Source organism: Trichomonas vaginalis, chromosome V (genome assembly GCF_026262505.1).
Source record: "Trichomonas vaginalis G3 chromosome V, whole genome shotgun sequence".
NCBI classification, from domain to species: Eukaryota; Parabasalia; order Trichomonadida; family Trichomonadidae; genus Trichomonas; species Trichomonas vaginalis.
In genome coordinates, this window is record NC_067207.1 from 12003710 (window position 1) to 12017122 (window position 13413).

At 31.3% G+C, this 13413-nt stretch overlaps 9 protein-coding genes across 9 annotated transcripts, besides 3 other annotated features; 7 read left to right on the top strand and 2 right to left on the bottom strand.

The window, feature by feature from the left end:
• Window positions 1–453: 453 nt before the first annotated feature.
• TVAGG3_0321180 (protein ubiquitination) lies at window positions 454–1818 on the top strand (the record flags this gene model as incomplete). Its single annotated transcript, XM_001326706.1, has 1 exon — window positions 454–1818. One exon carries the CDS (start codon window positions 454–456, stop codon window positions 1816–1818), a length of 1365 nt encoding a protein of 454 aa, XP_001326741.1.
• A 31-nt stretch (window positions 1819–1849) lies between these two features.
• TVAGG3_0321190 (cyclin-dependent kinase inhibitor 2C-related family) lies at window positions 1850–2209 on the top strand (the record flags this gene model as incomplete). Its single annotated transcript, XM_001326705.1, has 1 exon — window positions 1850–2209. One exon carries the CDS (start codon window positions 1850–1852, stop codon window positions 2207–2209), a length of 360 nt encoding a protein of 119 aa, XP_001326740.1.
• Window positions 2210–2935: 726 nt separating this feature from the next.
• TVAGG3_0321200 (pectin lyase-like family) lies at window positions 2936–4423 on the top strand (the record flags this gene model as incomplete). The annotated part of the gene is made up of 1 exon (XM_001326704.1): window positions 2936–4423. One exon carries the CDS (start codon window positions 2936–2938, stop codon window positions 4421–4423), a length of 1488 nt encoding a protein of 495 aa, XP_001326739.1.
• A 31-nt stretch (window positions 4424–4454) lies between these two features.
• On the top strand, window positions 4455–4805 carry TVAGG3_0321210 (uncharacterized protein; the record flags this gene model as incomplete). Its single annotated transcript, XM_001326703.1, has 1 exon — window positions 4455–4805. The coding sequence occupies one exon, from the start codon at window positions 4455–4457 to the stop codon at window positions 4803–4805; it is 351 nt and encodes a 116-aa protein (XP_001326738.1).
• A 448-nt stretch (window positions 4806–5253) lies between these two features.
• Window positions 5254–5703, top strand: TVAGG3_0321220 (uncharacterized protein; the record flags this gene model as incomplete). Its single annotated transcript, XM_001326702.1, has 1 exon — window positions 5254–5703. One exon carries the CDS (start codon window positions 5254–5256, stop codon window positions 5701–5703), a length of 450 nt encoding a protein of 149 aa, XP_001326737.1.
• A 94-nt stretch (window positions 5704–5797) lies between these two features.
• Window positions 5798–6106, top strand: TVAGG3_0321230 (uncharacterized protein; the record flags this gene model as incomplete). The annotated part of the gene is made up of 1 exon (XM_001326701.1): window positions 5798–6106. One exon carries the CDS (start codon window positions 5798–5800, stop codon window positions 6104–6106), a length of 309 nt encoding a protein of 102 aa, XP_001326736.1.
• Window positions 6082–7119: a mobile genetic element.
• Window positions 7120–7831: 712 nt separating this feature from the next.
• TVAGG3_0321250 (uncharacterized protein) lies at window positions 7832–10072 on the bottom strand (the record flags this gene model as incomplete). Its single annotated transcript, XM_001326700.1, has 1 exon — window positions 7895–9826. The coding sequence occupies one exon, from the start codon at window positions 9824–9826 to the stop codon at window positions 7895–7897; it is 1932 nt and encodes a 643-aa protein (XP_001326735.1).
• Window positions 10073–10174: 102 nt separating this feature from the next.
• Window positions 10175–11621, top strand: TVAGG3_0321260 (ankyrin repeat, PH and SEC7 domain containing protein SECG-related family; the record flags this gene model as incomplete). Its single annotated transcript, XM_001326699.1, has 1 exon — window positions 10199–11575. One exon carries the CDS (start codon window positions 10199–10201, stop codon window positions 11573–11575), a length of 1377 nt encoding a protein of 458 aa, XP_001326734.1.
• Window positions 11622–11843: 222 nt separating this feature from the next.
• On the bottom strand, window positions 11844–12556 carry TVAGG3_0321270 (p23 hB-ind1 like domain-containing protein; the record flags this gene model as incomplete). The annotated part of the gene is made up of 1 exon (XM_001326698.1): window positions 11955–12509. The coding sequence occupies one exon, from the start codon at window positions 12507–12509 to the stop codon at window positions 11955–11957; it is 555 nt and encodes a 184-aa protein (XP_001326733.1).
• Window positions 12557–12660: 104 nt separating this feature from the next.
• Window positions 12661–12698: a terminal%2Cinverted (terminal inverted repeat of MuDR-5_TvMULE4 transposon ID:TVAGG3_0321280).
• Window positions 12661–13413: part of a mobile genetic element that runs on past the window's edge.

Genomic DNA, 13413 nt, shown 5'->3' on the forward strand with positions numbered 1-13413 from the left:
GCGTGCTTGCCCGAAGGGCAAGCGAAGCCACCTGAGGCCCCAAATTATATTTGATCAAATATATATCTTCATACTGCAGATCAATAAATCACATGATATGCTTGTCACTTTTTTGGAAACTCTGGATTTTTTAGCAGCTTATTGTTGTTCAATCTCTTTTATATTTATAATCGAATATTTCAAACTACTTGCCTGATAGAAATATTCAGAGTTTCAAATGAAATAATGGAAAGCATTCATCATGCAAAAAGTGTGAAAATGATCCCTATAAACACTGTGGAGAATTATAAAAATTTTGCAAAAAATGGTTCCGCTGGGGCTCGAACCCAAGACCTTAGCGTTATCAGCACTACGCTCTACCTACTGAGCTACGAAACCTTACATTTTAATTAATTTTTAAAAACTCGAATAAATTTGTTCAATTTTTGCGAAAAAAACTGTATTTTTTTTTTAATGTCTGAGAAAGACATTCCAAAGAAATACAATGAATTGCGAAGCATCTACAAAGACTACATTGATGTATATAATTTATTGTATCAGCTGAAAACGGAAAATGAAGAAGAATTAAACTCAATTTACATAATGATCAAAACAGAATTGACTGAATCCATCAAACTGCTTCCTCAAAATATTATAAGAGATATTTCAAATATGGTTCCGTATAATAATCGCTACACAAAGTCATATTTGCTTCTTGCCAAATTCATTTCTGATGAATATCATGTAACAAATGTCAGATATGTTGAAATTGCTTTTAATTTCTTGTTTTATAAAGAATATGGAATTAAATTAGACAAATCTAGTGATTTCGAGGAAATTAAATCTTTAAATCTGGATATTCATACAGAAAACACAATTTACAGAGCAATTATGAATGATGATAAAGAAACATTCATTTCATGCACGGAAAGAGAAGGATTTAATAGATATCAAACACTTAAAAGCAAATTATATCCAAAATCTAAAGAAAGAGAAGAACTTAGAAGCTATATATATTCATGTTCTGATAGAGGATATTCATTACTTGAATTATGTTGTTACCACGGAGCAGTTGATTGTTTCAAGTTCTTAAGAACAAAATTCAAATCAGAAATAACTCAAAAATGTTTACAACTTTCATTTTTAGGTAGAAGCAAAGAGATCATGAGTGAATGCTTGAAACATAAAAAACCAGATGAAGAATGCATGAAATATGCAATTATTTCACACAACATTGATTTTGTTACTTTCCTGATGAATGAATACAAAAAGAAAATCGATGTTTATAATTGTAGAGTTTTTAAAAATCTCGAATCATTTTTAGTTTATTACGATCAAATTCATAATTATCACAGGTGTATTGTTCATTCCGCGGGGTTCACTATTCCATCTCTTTTGGAATATTTTATTTCACATGGTGGATTTATCAATAAAAGTGATAAATACGGAGAAACTTCTCTTCATTATGCAGCACGTTATAATAGTAAAGAAATAGCCGAGCGTCTTCTTTCACGTGGTGCAAATATCAATAAAAAAGATAACTCTGGGAAAACCGCTCTTCATATTGCAGCAATGGTAAATAGTAAGGAAGTAGCAGAACTTCTTCTTTCACGTGGTGCAAATATTAATGAAAGGGATAACTCTGGAAAAACCGCTCTTCATATTGCTGCATCTAAAAATAGCAAAGAAACACTCGAACTTCTTATTTCATGTGGTGCAAATATCAATGAAAAAGCTAACTCTGGAAAATCAGCTCTTCGTATTGCAGTATGGCAAAATCATAAAGAAATTGTTGAAGTTCTTATTGCCTATGGTGCAAATATCAATGAAAAAAAGTGAATATGGATTAACAGCTCTTCACGTTGCAGCTATGAATAATTATAAAGAAACAGCTGAATTTCTTATTTCGCATGGTGCAATTATCCATGAAAAAGATGAATTTGGAAAAACTGCTCTTCATGATGCAGCGGAGAAAAATTATAAAGAAATAGTCGAGCTTCTTATTTCGCATGGTGCAAATATCCATGAAAAAGATAAATGTGGAAATACTGCTCTCCAATGTGCAGTATGGCATAATAGTAAAGAAACAGCCGATGTTCTTATTTCGCATGGTGCAAATATCAATGAAAAAGATAATTATGGAAAGACTGCTCTTTATTATGCAACAGTGAAAAATTATAAAGAAATACTCGAACTTCTTATTTCGCATGGCGCAGTTTATTTTAAATGAATGAAATTCAAATAATATGACATTCTGTTTTTTTTTCTCAACTTTTGCTCAATCTAATGGAGATATACAAGTAAGTAATATGAATACATCATATCATATATGATTCACTCATATGAGTTGTCCTACTTCAAAATAATCTCAAGGATATTGAAATAACTTGAATTTCGATTTGGATCGAATAAATTTATTGTTAGAAATAAATATATGTTGTCTATAATTATTTATCTGAATCCATGATATCGAGTGACTGCTTAGAAATGAGTTTATCAATTGTTTCATTATCACTCTTTCAAATTCCTCGGTAAATTCAGAAATTTTGACATATGAAATTTTCGAAACCGAATTCTCTAGTATTACATAAATAAGCCAATCTATATTTTTTGTATTCAAAAAAATTAGGCAAAATATAACATTGGAAACTTCTGTGTATTTAAATCTTTATCTTTATCTTGAGATTTTTTCAATTGTTAAACTTCGAAAATATGATCTCCTCTAAAACATATGTATATCAAATAATATTTGTTAGTCCGGTAAGTGTGAGGTTTGAAATCTTATTGAATTTTTCAATAGAAGTGATTATTGAATAGAATATCGTTTTATGAAAAATCGAACATGTAAAAATGCACGGGGAATAAAAATCACATTCAAATATACTTTTAAATTTTTTCAAAAATTGGTTTCTGTATTTCTACCGGGGCTCAAGAAAAAAAGTGCTATCCAATTCATATGTTTGCCTTCTTTTTTGTTATTTCGATATCTGTGACATTAAAAACTGATTTCATAACTCACCAACCAGATTTCCAGTACAACCCACAGCTAGATGTTGAGATCGCAAAAAGAATTAATTCACAAGTTTCTTATGAAGCCACAACTGAATCTGACAAGCCACGATATCAACGAAATTACTTCAGATGCGTTGTTAAAACTCTCAATTCCGAGTTTTCCAAGTGTTACGCTTTCGGTGTCGGATTGACAATGGGATCTGGAGGAGCTCTTTATCTTTCAGTTAGTAATCTAGACTCAAAAGACACTACATTTAAGGAAAACCTTGCAAATAATGGCGGAGCTCTCTCCATTATTGGCGGAGATGTTCTTATTTCATCATCTACGTTTGATAGTAACACCGCTTACGAAAATAGTGGATCTATATTCATTTCTGCAAGTAAATATGGACTTTTGACAGAAATTGATCAAGATGTATTAAAACCTCAAAATACACCACAGAAACCAAACGTTTATATAGGAGAATCCACAACATTTACATCAAACTCTGCCAGGAACAGTGGTGGAGCCATCTATGTACGTTCCGCTACAGCATTAATTGCAAATAAAGTTACATTAGACCAAAACTCAGCCCAGCTTGCTGGATCTGCCCTTTATCTTGATACAACACCAGCTAATGTCATTTCCAGTACGATTACCTCGAACAAAATTGAATATTCTCCAATCAATACTGGATCAAATACTATTTTTGGCCAGAGAATGTTCAAATTAACCAACCAAGCCAATGGTGGTGCCATTTGTGTCTTCACACCATCAGAGGAAACTGGAATTTACACTGAAAGTAACACATTCAGTAAAAATTCAGTGACAGGACAGTACAGTTATCTTATGAAAGTACCTGCAGACATGAGTTTTGCTGGTGGTGGTCCAATCCAATGGATTTCCAATGGAGAATGCCAATTGTCGTATTCACCAGATTATCCAAATCTCATTGTCTCTCTGAATTCCAAAGATTGTGGTTCAGACAATCCCTATATATTCATTGAGAGTAATGGACTTGGTATTCCAGAAGAGAAGGCTCAGAACTTCGAAGTAGTTGACTACAACATTCAAACAAGTTATACTCCATACAACGAGAGAGAAAACACTCCTTCGCCAAATCCAGAAGAAACTAATGTTCCTGTGGAAGAAGTTCCAGGTGTTTTGGATGGAAAGATGAATGGTTTCAAGACTATTTCAGTAACTCCTCCAACACCAAGCCGATCTCCTGTTAAATTTGAGATAATAACACATTCAGGAAAGAATTACAGACAAAGTACAATTACAACAAAAATAGAAACAATTACATTGTCAAAGACAATGATTAGTAGTTTAACAACTACATTGACTGAGAAAGAAAGAGTTACATATTATGCACAGACATATGTACAAGTTGAAACAGATATTGAAACAATTACTATTGTTGATGTTGAACAACCAAATTTTCATTGAAGAAACAAATCAAACACCTTCTAAAAAGAATATGTTGCCTGTGTATATAGGTATTGCTGTTGGTGCATTCCTTTTGATTTTGTTGATCATCATTTTCGTTATTCTCTTCATGAAGAGAGGAAGTGATGTAACAAGTGATTCTGCTTCATCACAGGTATTCATGCAGGCAGAAACACCTCAGATCAACCAGGCAATGACAACTACAAGTGTAACAACTGATAATCCACTGTTCACAACAACTGTGGATGAAGATGATCCATTCAAGATGGAGTTCGAATCGTCTTCCACTGTTGAAGAAGTTGCTGTTGAACCTGAAAGTAAGATTATGGATTCTGAGACATCAGATTCCAGCCCAGGATATATTGATACTTCGGCTTTATAATGCTGTATTTATCTTTATTTTTATTTTAACTCATTTATGTTTTTTAATCTAAATGATAATTAATTTATAACTAATTTTTCAAGATTTCTTTTCCATAATTTATAATTGAAACTTATGGAGTGTTTTTTCTTATATATATATATAAGTCTGGACATAATAGAAAAAAACATTTCATTGCGGTAGAGTAGAATTAATTCCAAAATTTCTAGATTGTACACAACTAGTTTTCATATGAACAGGCATACACATCTATCAAAATATTAATTGTGATAAACTAGAAGAAATTCAATGATTACATGAATCTTATAAAATGTAGCAATAAGAAACTCAACTGATTTTAATTTATCTCTTCTGCTAGATGAATAGCTGCTTCCCAAGTTGCATTAAAAAATTCATGTCATTTGTTGGCAAAATTGTCATTTGACAGTCAATTTTTATTTGGGAAAAAATGTTTTTGTTCCTCCTTTGTCAGGTCAACAGTTTTGAGATTCCCCCAGAATATAATAAATTGGAATTTGCTAAGAATAAAAAAGATTATGATGTTACAGACTTATCATCTCTTGTTGATACAGTCGCCAACGAATTTCATCTTGAAAGAGATAGAGTTGAATTCTTTTTCGGACGCTGCAAATGGGCATCTTCCTCCAAACAGCTCTTCAGCAGGATGGATATGACTCAGACTGATATCAATACAAAATTTACATATCTTGGAGGAACTGTGATCAGAGTTATAAAAGTTGGTAGTATATACGTTGTTAGAGTTCGCCAGATAACTGCAACCACAAAATATTTTAGCCGACCTTGGGTTCATCTCACAGGAACCCAAATTACTAATATTTTTAACTGGATGTATAGCAGTATTTCAAATGTTATTGATTATTATAAAAAATACACTTGAAATTCTTTTTTAATAATAATTGTTCACGCCTGTGACCTAATTTTGATGATTGACATCTGACGGCAAAAATGTCATTTGACAGTCAATTTTTTAAATGTTTTTATTTTTTCTTTCCCTGAACAGCTGTTATGAGAAAAAACCTATAGCTGAATCAAATGATTTATTTTCATGCCCAGATCCCTTGTCTACTATAAAAGACGAAATTGCCGGGAAAGATAAGGATTATATTGTTCAAGACTTGTCTTCTATTGTTGATACAGTTGCAAACGAATTCCATCTCGAAAGAGATAGGGTTGAATTATTTTTCAGACGCTGCAAACATTCATTTCTCTCCAAGCAACTTTTCAACAGGGTTGATATGACTCAGCCTGATATTAAGGGTGCACACGAGAGGATCATGTAAACTTCAGAATTTAGAACCTTATTTTTAGGCATTATCTTGGCTACCTATTTAGGCTCGAAAAGCAAAAAATATCAAAAAATACAACTTGAGTCCATTATGACCCTTTCATGGAGGTAGTTTTTCTCCGCTAGTATTTTCCCTTTGAATCTCTTTACAATTCGAAATCAAATTCAAAACTCAGTAGAAGAAAGGAAGAATCGACTTACTACGGTTGTAATACGAATAAATACATATATTTAATTATTTTTATTTACATAATAATTGTTTGAAGCTCATATTCCATCAAATTTTTAAATAAAAACATTAAAATGTTGAAAATGTTCATATATTTTAATAGGGTTTTGGCACTTTATTGAGGAATTACTACATACATAGTCGAACTGAACTTGATATTTTGAAATTTAAATTATTTATCAAAATTAAAATTTAACTTGAAATTTATAATTATTTAGTCATATTTTGCATAATTCTAAGTAGATTTTGTAAAAAATCAAGAAAGAAAAATTTTAACGTGCTTTATTTTTTCTTTTTTATAATAATACATATTATTATATAATTAACATATTCATAATGTTTCACCCTTTCAAAAATATAATCCTCCTCCTCTCAATAAACGTACATACGGGTGGCCTCTTTTTCAAAAAATTAAAATTTGAAATTTTGGGCTCAAATATTAGAGATTTTTTCAACCTTCAACGATATATGTTGTCTATATCAGACCTCCTTTCTTTTTGATACTTAACATTGTTCCTAAATCTTAGCCGTTAAGGCTGTTCTGAAAATATTTTTTTTCGAAAAAATTCGAAAAAAATTCTTAAAATTCAAAAATCCCTTAATTCCTGAGGATTTTGGAAAAAAGTTTTTACATGAACATGTGTATATTATATGAAGTATATTGATAAGGTAAAAATCAAATTTTATTGCATATTCATCGAGAAAATAAACTAACGAATCGCTCAAAATTGAGAGGGTAATCCTCCTCCTCTCAAATAAACGTACATACGGGTGCACCCTTAACACAAAAGCAACATATTATGGGGCAACTGTTATTAAGGTTATCAAAGTGAATACTAGTTACGTCGTATTTATTCACCAAGCCGCTATAACCGGAAAGTTTTTCAGTCGACCTTGGTGCCATCCCACAGGAACTGATGTTAGTAATATTTATAACCATTTGCATGGCCAAATTTCAAAGGCTATTGACTATTATAAAGGACTTTAAGTTAAATTAAATGGTTATTTTTTTTTTTTTAATGTTTAGATCACTTGAAATAAGAAGTTCAGCTACTTCTTCACAATGATAATATACTGCATTATACAGAAAAGGATATATAAAAGTGAAACATTTCTTCTTATTTTGATACTATAAGTACATCCGATATGAAAAGAGGTCTCTCAATCACCCATTTAGTATTGGCATATAAAGCAAATATTTTACTTTCAATTTATAATGTCATAATCACTACATTTATTTTTCCGCTACATGTTGAAGGGCAGGAAATCCAACAACATCATATGCATTTGTCGAAGAGACTTTCGAAATTAGAAGTTTAACTGGCTATAAGCTGATATTAAAGTCGACTAATTCAAGGCTACTTTCACATCAGAATAATTTTCGGTGATATTTGAATTTAAAAATGCTCTTATATTCGATTGTTCTAAGTTAAACTTATTAACATCATAGTAATCTAAATAAAGAAAGGTAATACAACGCAATACACCAATTTCCATTACAAACAATAAAACAATTCTTTATACATAACAAATAAAAAAAAATAATTAAAATAATTATTCTGGTAAGTACTCTAATGATAAATCGGCTAATATCTTAGATAATATGTGAATTCCGTCAATATATGATAGCATTTCTGAATCATCAGACAAAAATGAGTCTTCATAGAACAAATTATCTTCTCTTCCAGCCATAACAGCTGCAAAACACCAGTATCCTAATAATCCTTTCTTAAATCCTTGCATTACTAAACTATTCAACATGGAATCTGGGTCTTTCAACAGAATAGTGCATGATTCGACGCATTCACGCATTTTAGTAATGTTTTCGTGGCTGTACAATGACACACTGATGGCAAAAATGTACCAAACAGATTTCATCGATTGTAGAGGGCAGGGAACAGGATGTGAGTAGCATTTCTGGAAGTTATTAATTGTTTCGCTAACAATGTCAGCGACTGTTGACTGTATCTTAGCTTTGTCTTGTTGAATTAAAAGATTCTGGATATTCTTGATCTGTAATTCAACTTTGACTGAAGGAGATAAGAAGTCATGCTTCCATTCATGCGAAAGAAGACTGTTGTAGTCAAGTGGTCCAACGAATTTCATAGTATGAAGAGGTAAAATTGCAGCGTAAAGCAATTCTAAGAACTCTGTTGAGTAAATCGGAGACGTATGGTCATAATAAGAATATCTCCACTCACTGTCGTTCATTACTCTGTTGATAAAGTCAGTAATTCTTTTTGATATGATAATCCTTGCAACAAAGATGACCAAACGCTTATAAACATCATCATTGTTGTTTGGAATAAATTTTGTGATATTCTCTGGAAACTTTTCTTTAATTTGTTGAACAATATTTTTTTCATTTGCTCCTTTAAGCAAAACGTAGGCAATACCAGAGCAGATTTGACTGAAAACAGGATTTTTAACACTGCAGTCATCAAGGAGTTGAAGAACTAAGCTTCCTACGTCTTTTGAAAATTGATATCCATTAATTTTTCTGGAATTTGACGTAGATTTAAATCCTATAGCTGTATAGAAATCTATAAGATCCTGAGATGCAATGTTCGGATGTAAAAATTGATCTACATAGTCAATTTTTGTAATTTCTGGAAATTCTTTTTCATTTAGCTGCAAATTATCAAGTTTAATGTTGAAATGGTCATAACGCTTGAGTTTGGCTAGTTCTTCATCAAATGATAGAGTTTTTTTGTAAAAATGTCCTTGATTTTTTCGATTTTTTTGAGATTTCTTTTTAAAAATCTGAGAAAAGTAAATTTTCCTCTTGATTTGTGTATCGAACATCAACAATTCAAGCTTAGAGCTGGCTTTTTCTGGTACAGAAACGGGTTTAAATTGAATTTTTGAATTTGACAAATTTTTCGATAAATTTGGTTCTTCCATTGAAGTAATCATGTTTACCTCACTGCAAACAAGCTCATTTGAACGATGTTCCGGAAATTCTGAGGCAATAAATACTGGAATATTAATTTTTTTCAGATTTTGTGCGTATTGGCGAGAAGTCATTAAGTAAATCGTTAATGTTATTAGCCCAAAGCACCATTTCGAATCGCAAACTATTGCTTTTTCAGACCAATTAGGCTGTAAAAAAGAAAATGCGTTCATTCGGTCTTCTATTGAGATTGTCTTAAATGGAGATATGAAAATAAAGCTTGTGTTAGTAGATACGTTAAATGTTTGTAAGATTTTGTTGTTTGATGTTACTAAAGTGACCTTATTATTCATAAATGATAATTCTAAGTTTAATTTTGGTGTTGGCTGTGATGGATCGTATAATATAACTGGACATGATACAGGAGGGAAAATCATATCTGTTTTATTTGCTACTTTTCTGATAAATCTGATTTTATTTGCCCAACTTTGAGCATCTGATGAATGTTTAAAGAACAATGAAACACTATATGAAACATTGAGAAACGCTGGTATGAATTCGAGAGCATTAGACTGATGATTAAATTTCAGCATAAAATATAAAGTAAATAATGTAAAATCTTGTACTTTTGTTCCTTTTTCCTTTGAGTCTGCACTTTTTATAATAATATAAGGCCCAAATAGCTCGGCATAACAAGAAAATTCTATAACATGCCGCGCAGGAAGAGCATCCATATTCTGCACTCGAATAGTACACATTTCTGTCTCTATAATATTCCCAAAAGATCCAAATGTTTGCTGGAAAGCGTCTTTAAAAGAAGGTAATTTTGACATTTTGAATTCGATTTTAATTCATTATCGTTTAAATATTTTTATAATTCTATCTTTTATTGTTAGCTAGACATCTCCCTTTTTTTTCTTGGATAAAAAATTCAAAATCTTCAAAACTTGATTTTTTGATTTTTCATGTCAGAGAATTCGAGTAATTCTGCTTCACTTGCTATCAAAATTCAGATTGAAGACTTGATTTTTCAGGTATCCCAAGATAACGCTGCTGAAACAACCGAAAATATCAAAAAAATATTAGCAAATACCAACAAAGACTATGTGCAATTGATAATAGAGAAATGTGCACAGATGTTTCCTTCAAAGTTCATACTATACAATCAACTTTTTAACGAAATTTTCAATCAATCATTAATTCCAGCAACAAAAACTGTTGATCCAACACAGTTAATATCCGCTATTTTATCAGATGATATTGCAGTCTTTAAATCTACTTTTGAACCAATTGACAAAACAGATCATGAAAAAATTCTTCAAATTGATTTTGAATATGAGAAGCAGCACTTCAACGTCATGAATCTCGCTGCTAAACTCGGTGCTTTCAATATATTTAAGACTTTTATAGAAAATAAATATACATTCGATAAAAATACTTTTATTTATGCAATTGAAAGCGGAAACAAGAAACTTATAGATTATCTAATAGGTTTAGGTTGTAACGTTACTGATAATATTGAGATATTCATCAAATTCCATCAAAACAATTACATTTTTGAAGAATTAGAAAAAATCAAAACAAAAATATCAATTGAATTGATTGCTTATGGCAACAATACACCAGCTTTATACAAATTATCACAAATGAATATGATTGATTACTCAATTTTCAATGAAAATATTTCCCAATTTTTATCCAGAGTTGGATCATTAGATATTCTTAAAAACTATTCAGAAAAGCAATATTCTATAGCTGATATTACTTCTGCAGCTCAATTTGGAAATATAGACGCAGTAAAATATTTAATTAATTCATTCAATGATAAAAAGCTTGTTTTCACTGCAATTGCTTCAGGACAGATAGAAGTTTTCAAATTCCTTCACGAAAAAGGTCTTGCAAATGAAAAAAAGTTCAAGAACCAGTCATTTTGTATTTGTGCCGCAAAAAACAAACAAAATGAGATGTTGTCTTTCTTACTTGATAATGGTTTTAATGCGAAATCACAGGATAGTAAAGGAAATAATTGTTTCTTGATAAGTGTAGCAAATTGTCATAAAGAAAGCGTTGATGTTTGCATTAATCATGGATTGAGCCTTGAATCGAAGAATTCTGACGGAGAAACACCAATAATAGTTGCTGTGAAAGCTGGTGATAAGGATTTAGTTGAATATTTACTTGAAAAAGGATGTAATAAAAATTTAACTACAAAAAGTGGGAAATCTGCATTAGATTTTACCAATGATGAAAGTATCATTTCTATTCTTAGGAGAGGAGAGATCATTAGAGAGATATTTGAACCTCCAAGAATAACAAGAGTCAAGAAAAATTTGTATAAATAAATTTTGTTGTTGTTGTTGTTTTTAAATAAAACCATGTAAATTTGGCTTAGGTTTTCTATTGAATTTTTAGTATTTTATAATATAATATGTAGCAGTGATTTGATAACAATGATATTTATCATATCCAAAGTCATTTTTGGCATTATATCGCTTTATGATGGCATGAAACACCATCCCAAAGCCAAAGAATTCAAAATAACATGATTTTAAATTTTGAATCGAAATCTAGAGCTTTTCACATATAATAACATGCTTTTAAATTTGGGAGTTCAGATATTGTGGGTCTTCGATCCACAATGTCTTTACCTAAACCGTAAATAACCCATGAATGAAAAAAATTGAGCATTTGATTTTAAAATTGTATTACTGATAGACATATTTATTCCTTCTTTTCTTCTTCGGCCTTAGCCTCTTCTACTTTTGGAGCTTCTTCGGCTTTGGCAGGTTCCTCATTCTTGACTTCTTCAACTTTAGCTGGTTCTGCAGGTTTGGTATCCTTCTTCTCATCCTCATCATCTGAGCTGGATGTGAAGTCGGCATCAGGTGTGTTATTGATTTCAAATGAGCCGTCGTCGTGATTGTGCTCATCATCGGAGCTTTCTGGATCATCAACCCACTTCTCCCAGTCGATGCCTACGTTAGCCAATTTGCGGGCTGTCTTTGCAAGGCGTGGCCACCATTTTCTTGTGTCAGCCTTGCGGCAATTGAGTTGAGTATATCTGCCGAACTTGTTGTACTTTGTTGTCTTGTCAGTTGGATGAATATTTCCGAAGAGTTCAAGCTTGTAGTCGTATGTTGTGTCGCCAGATTTTCCGCGGAAAATGAAGTGGTCTTCGCCAAAGACGATCTCCTCATTGGAAATATCTTGGAGCTTGATTGTAATGTAAACGACATCACGGTCCTGAGCCCACATAAGAGGAGGATTCAACGACATTTTTGTTAAATAAAACTGAGTGGCCGGCCACTTTGTTTATCAAAACGGCTTGATTTTAGAATTTATTTGAATGGAAGTAAATTCCATATCAAGTATTTCTTCGGAATATTAGCATTTACAGCATATTTAACCAGACGATTTCAAAATTTTTGAGAAAGGGACAGACTAGCCCATTGTCACTTTTTAATTTAGCAAATGAACGCTTATGGAGTGGAGTTTTTGGGTAAATCTGATTTGCTTATAAATGAAATAAAATCAAAAGAAACAATATTGGCATTATATTATGCAAAAATAAATGATCTTACTTAGTACTTTTAAAGTTAATTTCAGAAAAAATTTGACACAATGGTATCCGGCACATACAAGTGGTGTACAACCAAAATATAAGTTGGTTTAAACATATATTGCTATATCTCATGATCTTACTTAGTACTTTTAAAGTTAATTTCAGAAAAAATTTGACACAATGGTATCCGGCACATACAAGTGGTGTACAACCAAAATATAAGTTGGTTTAAACATATATTGCTATATCTCATGATCTTACTTAGTACTTTTAAAGTTAATTTCAGAAAAAATTGACACAATGGTATCCGGCACATACAAGTGGTGTACAACCAAAATATAAGTTGGTTTAAACATATATTGCTATATCTCATGATCTTACTTAGTACTTTTAAAGTTAATTTCAGAAAAAATTTGACACAATGGTATCCGGCACATACAAGTGGTGTACAACCAAAATATAAGTTGGTTTAAACATATATTGCTATATCTCATGATCTTACTTAGTACTTTTAAAGTTAATTTCAGAAAAAATTTGACACAATGGTATCCGGCACATACAAGTGGTGTACAACCAAAATATAAGTTGGTTTAAACATATATTGCTATATCTCATGAT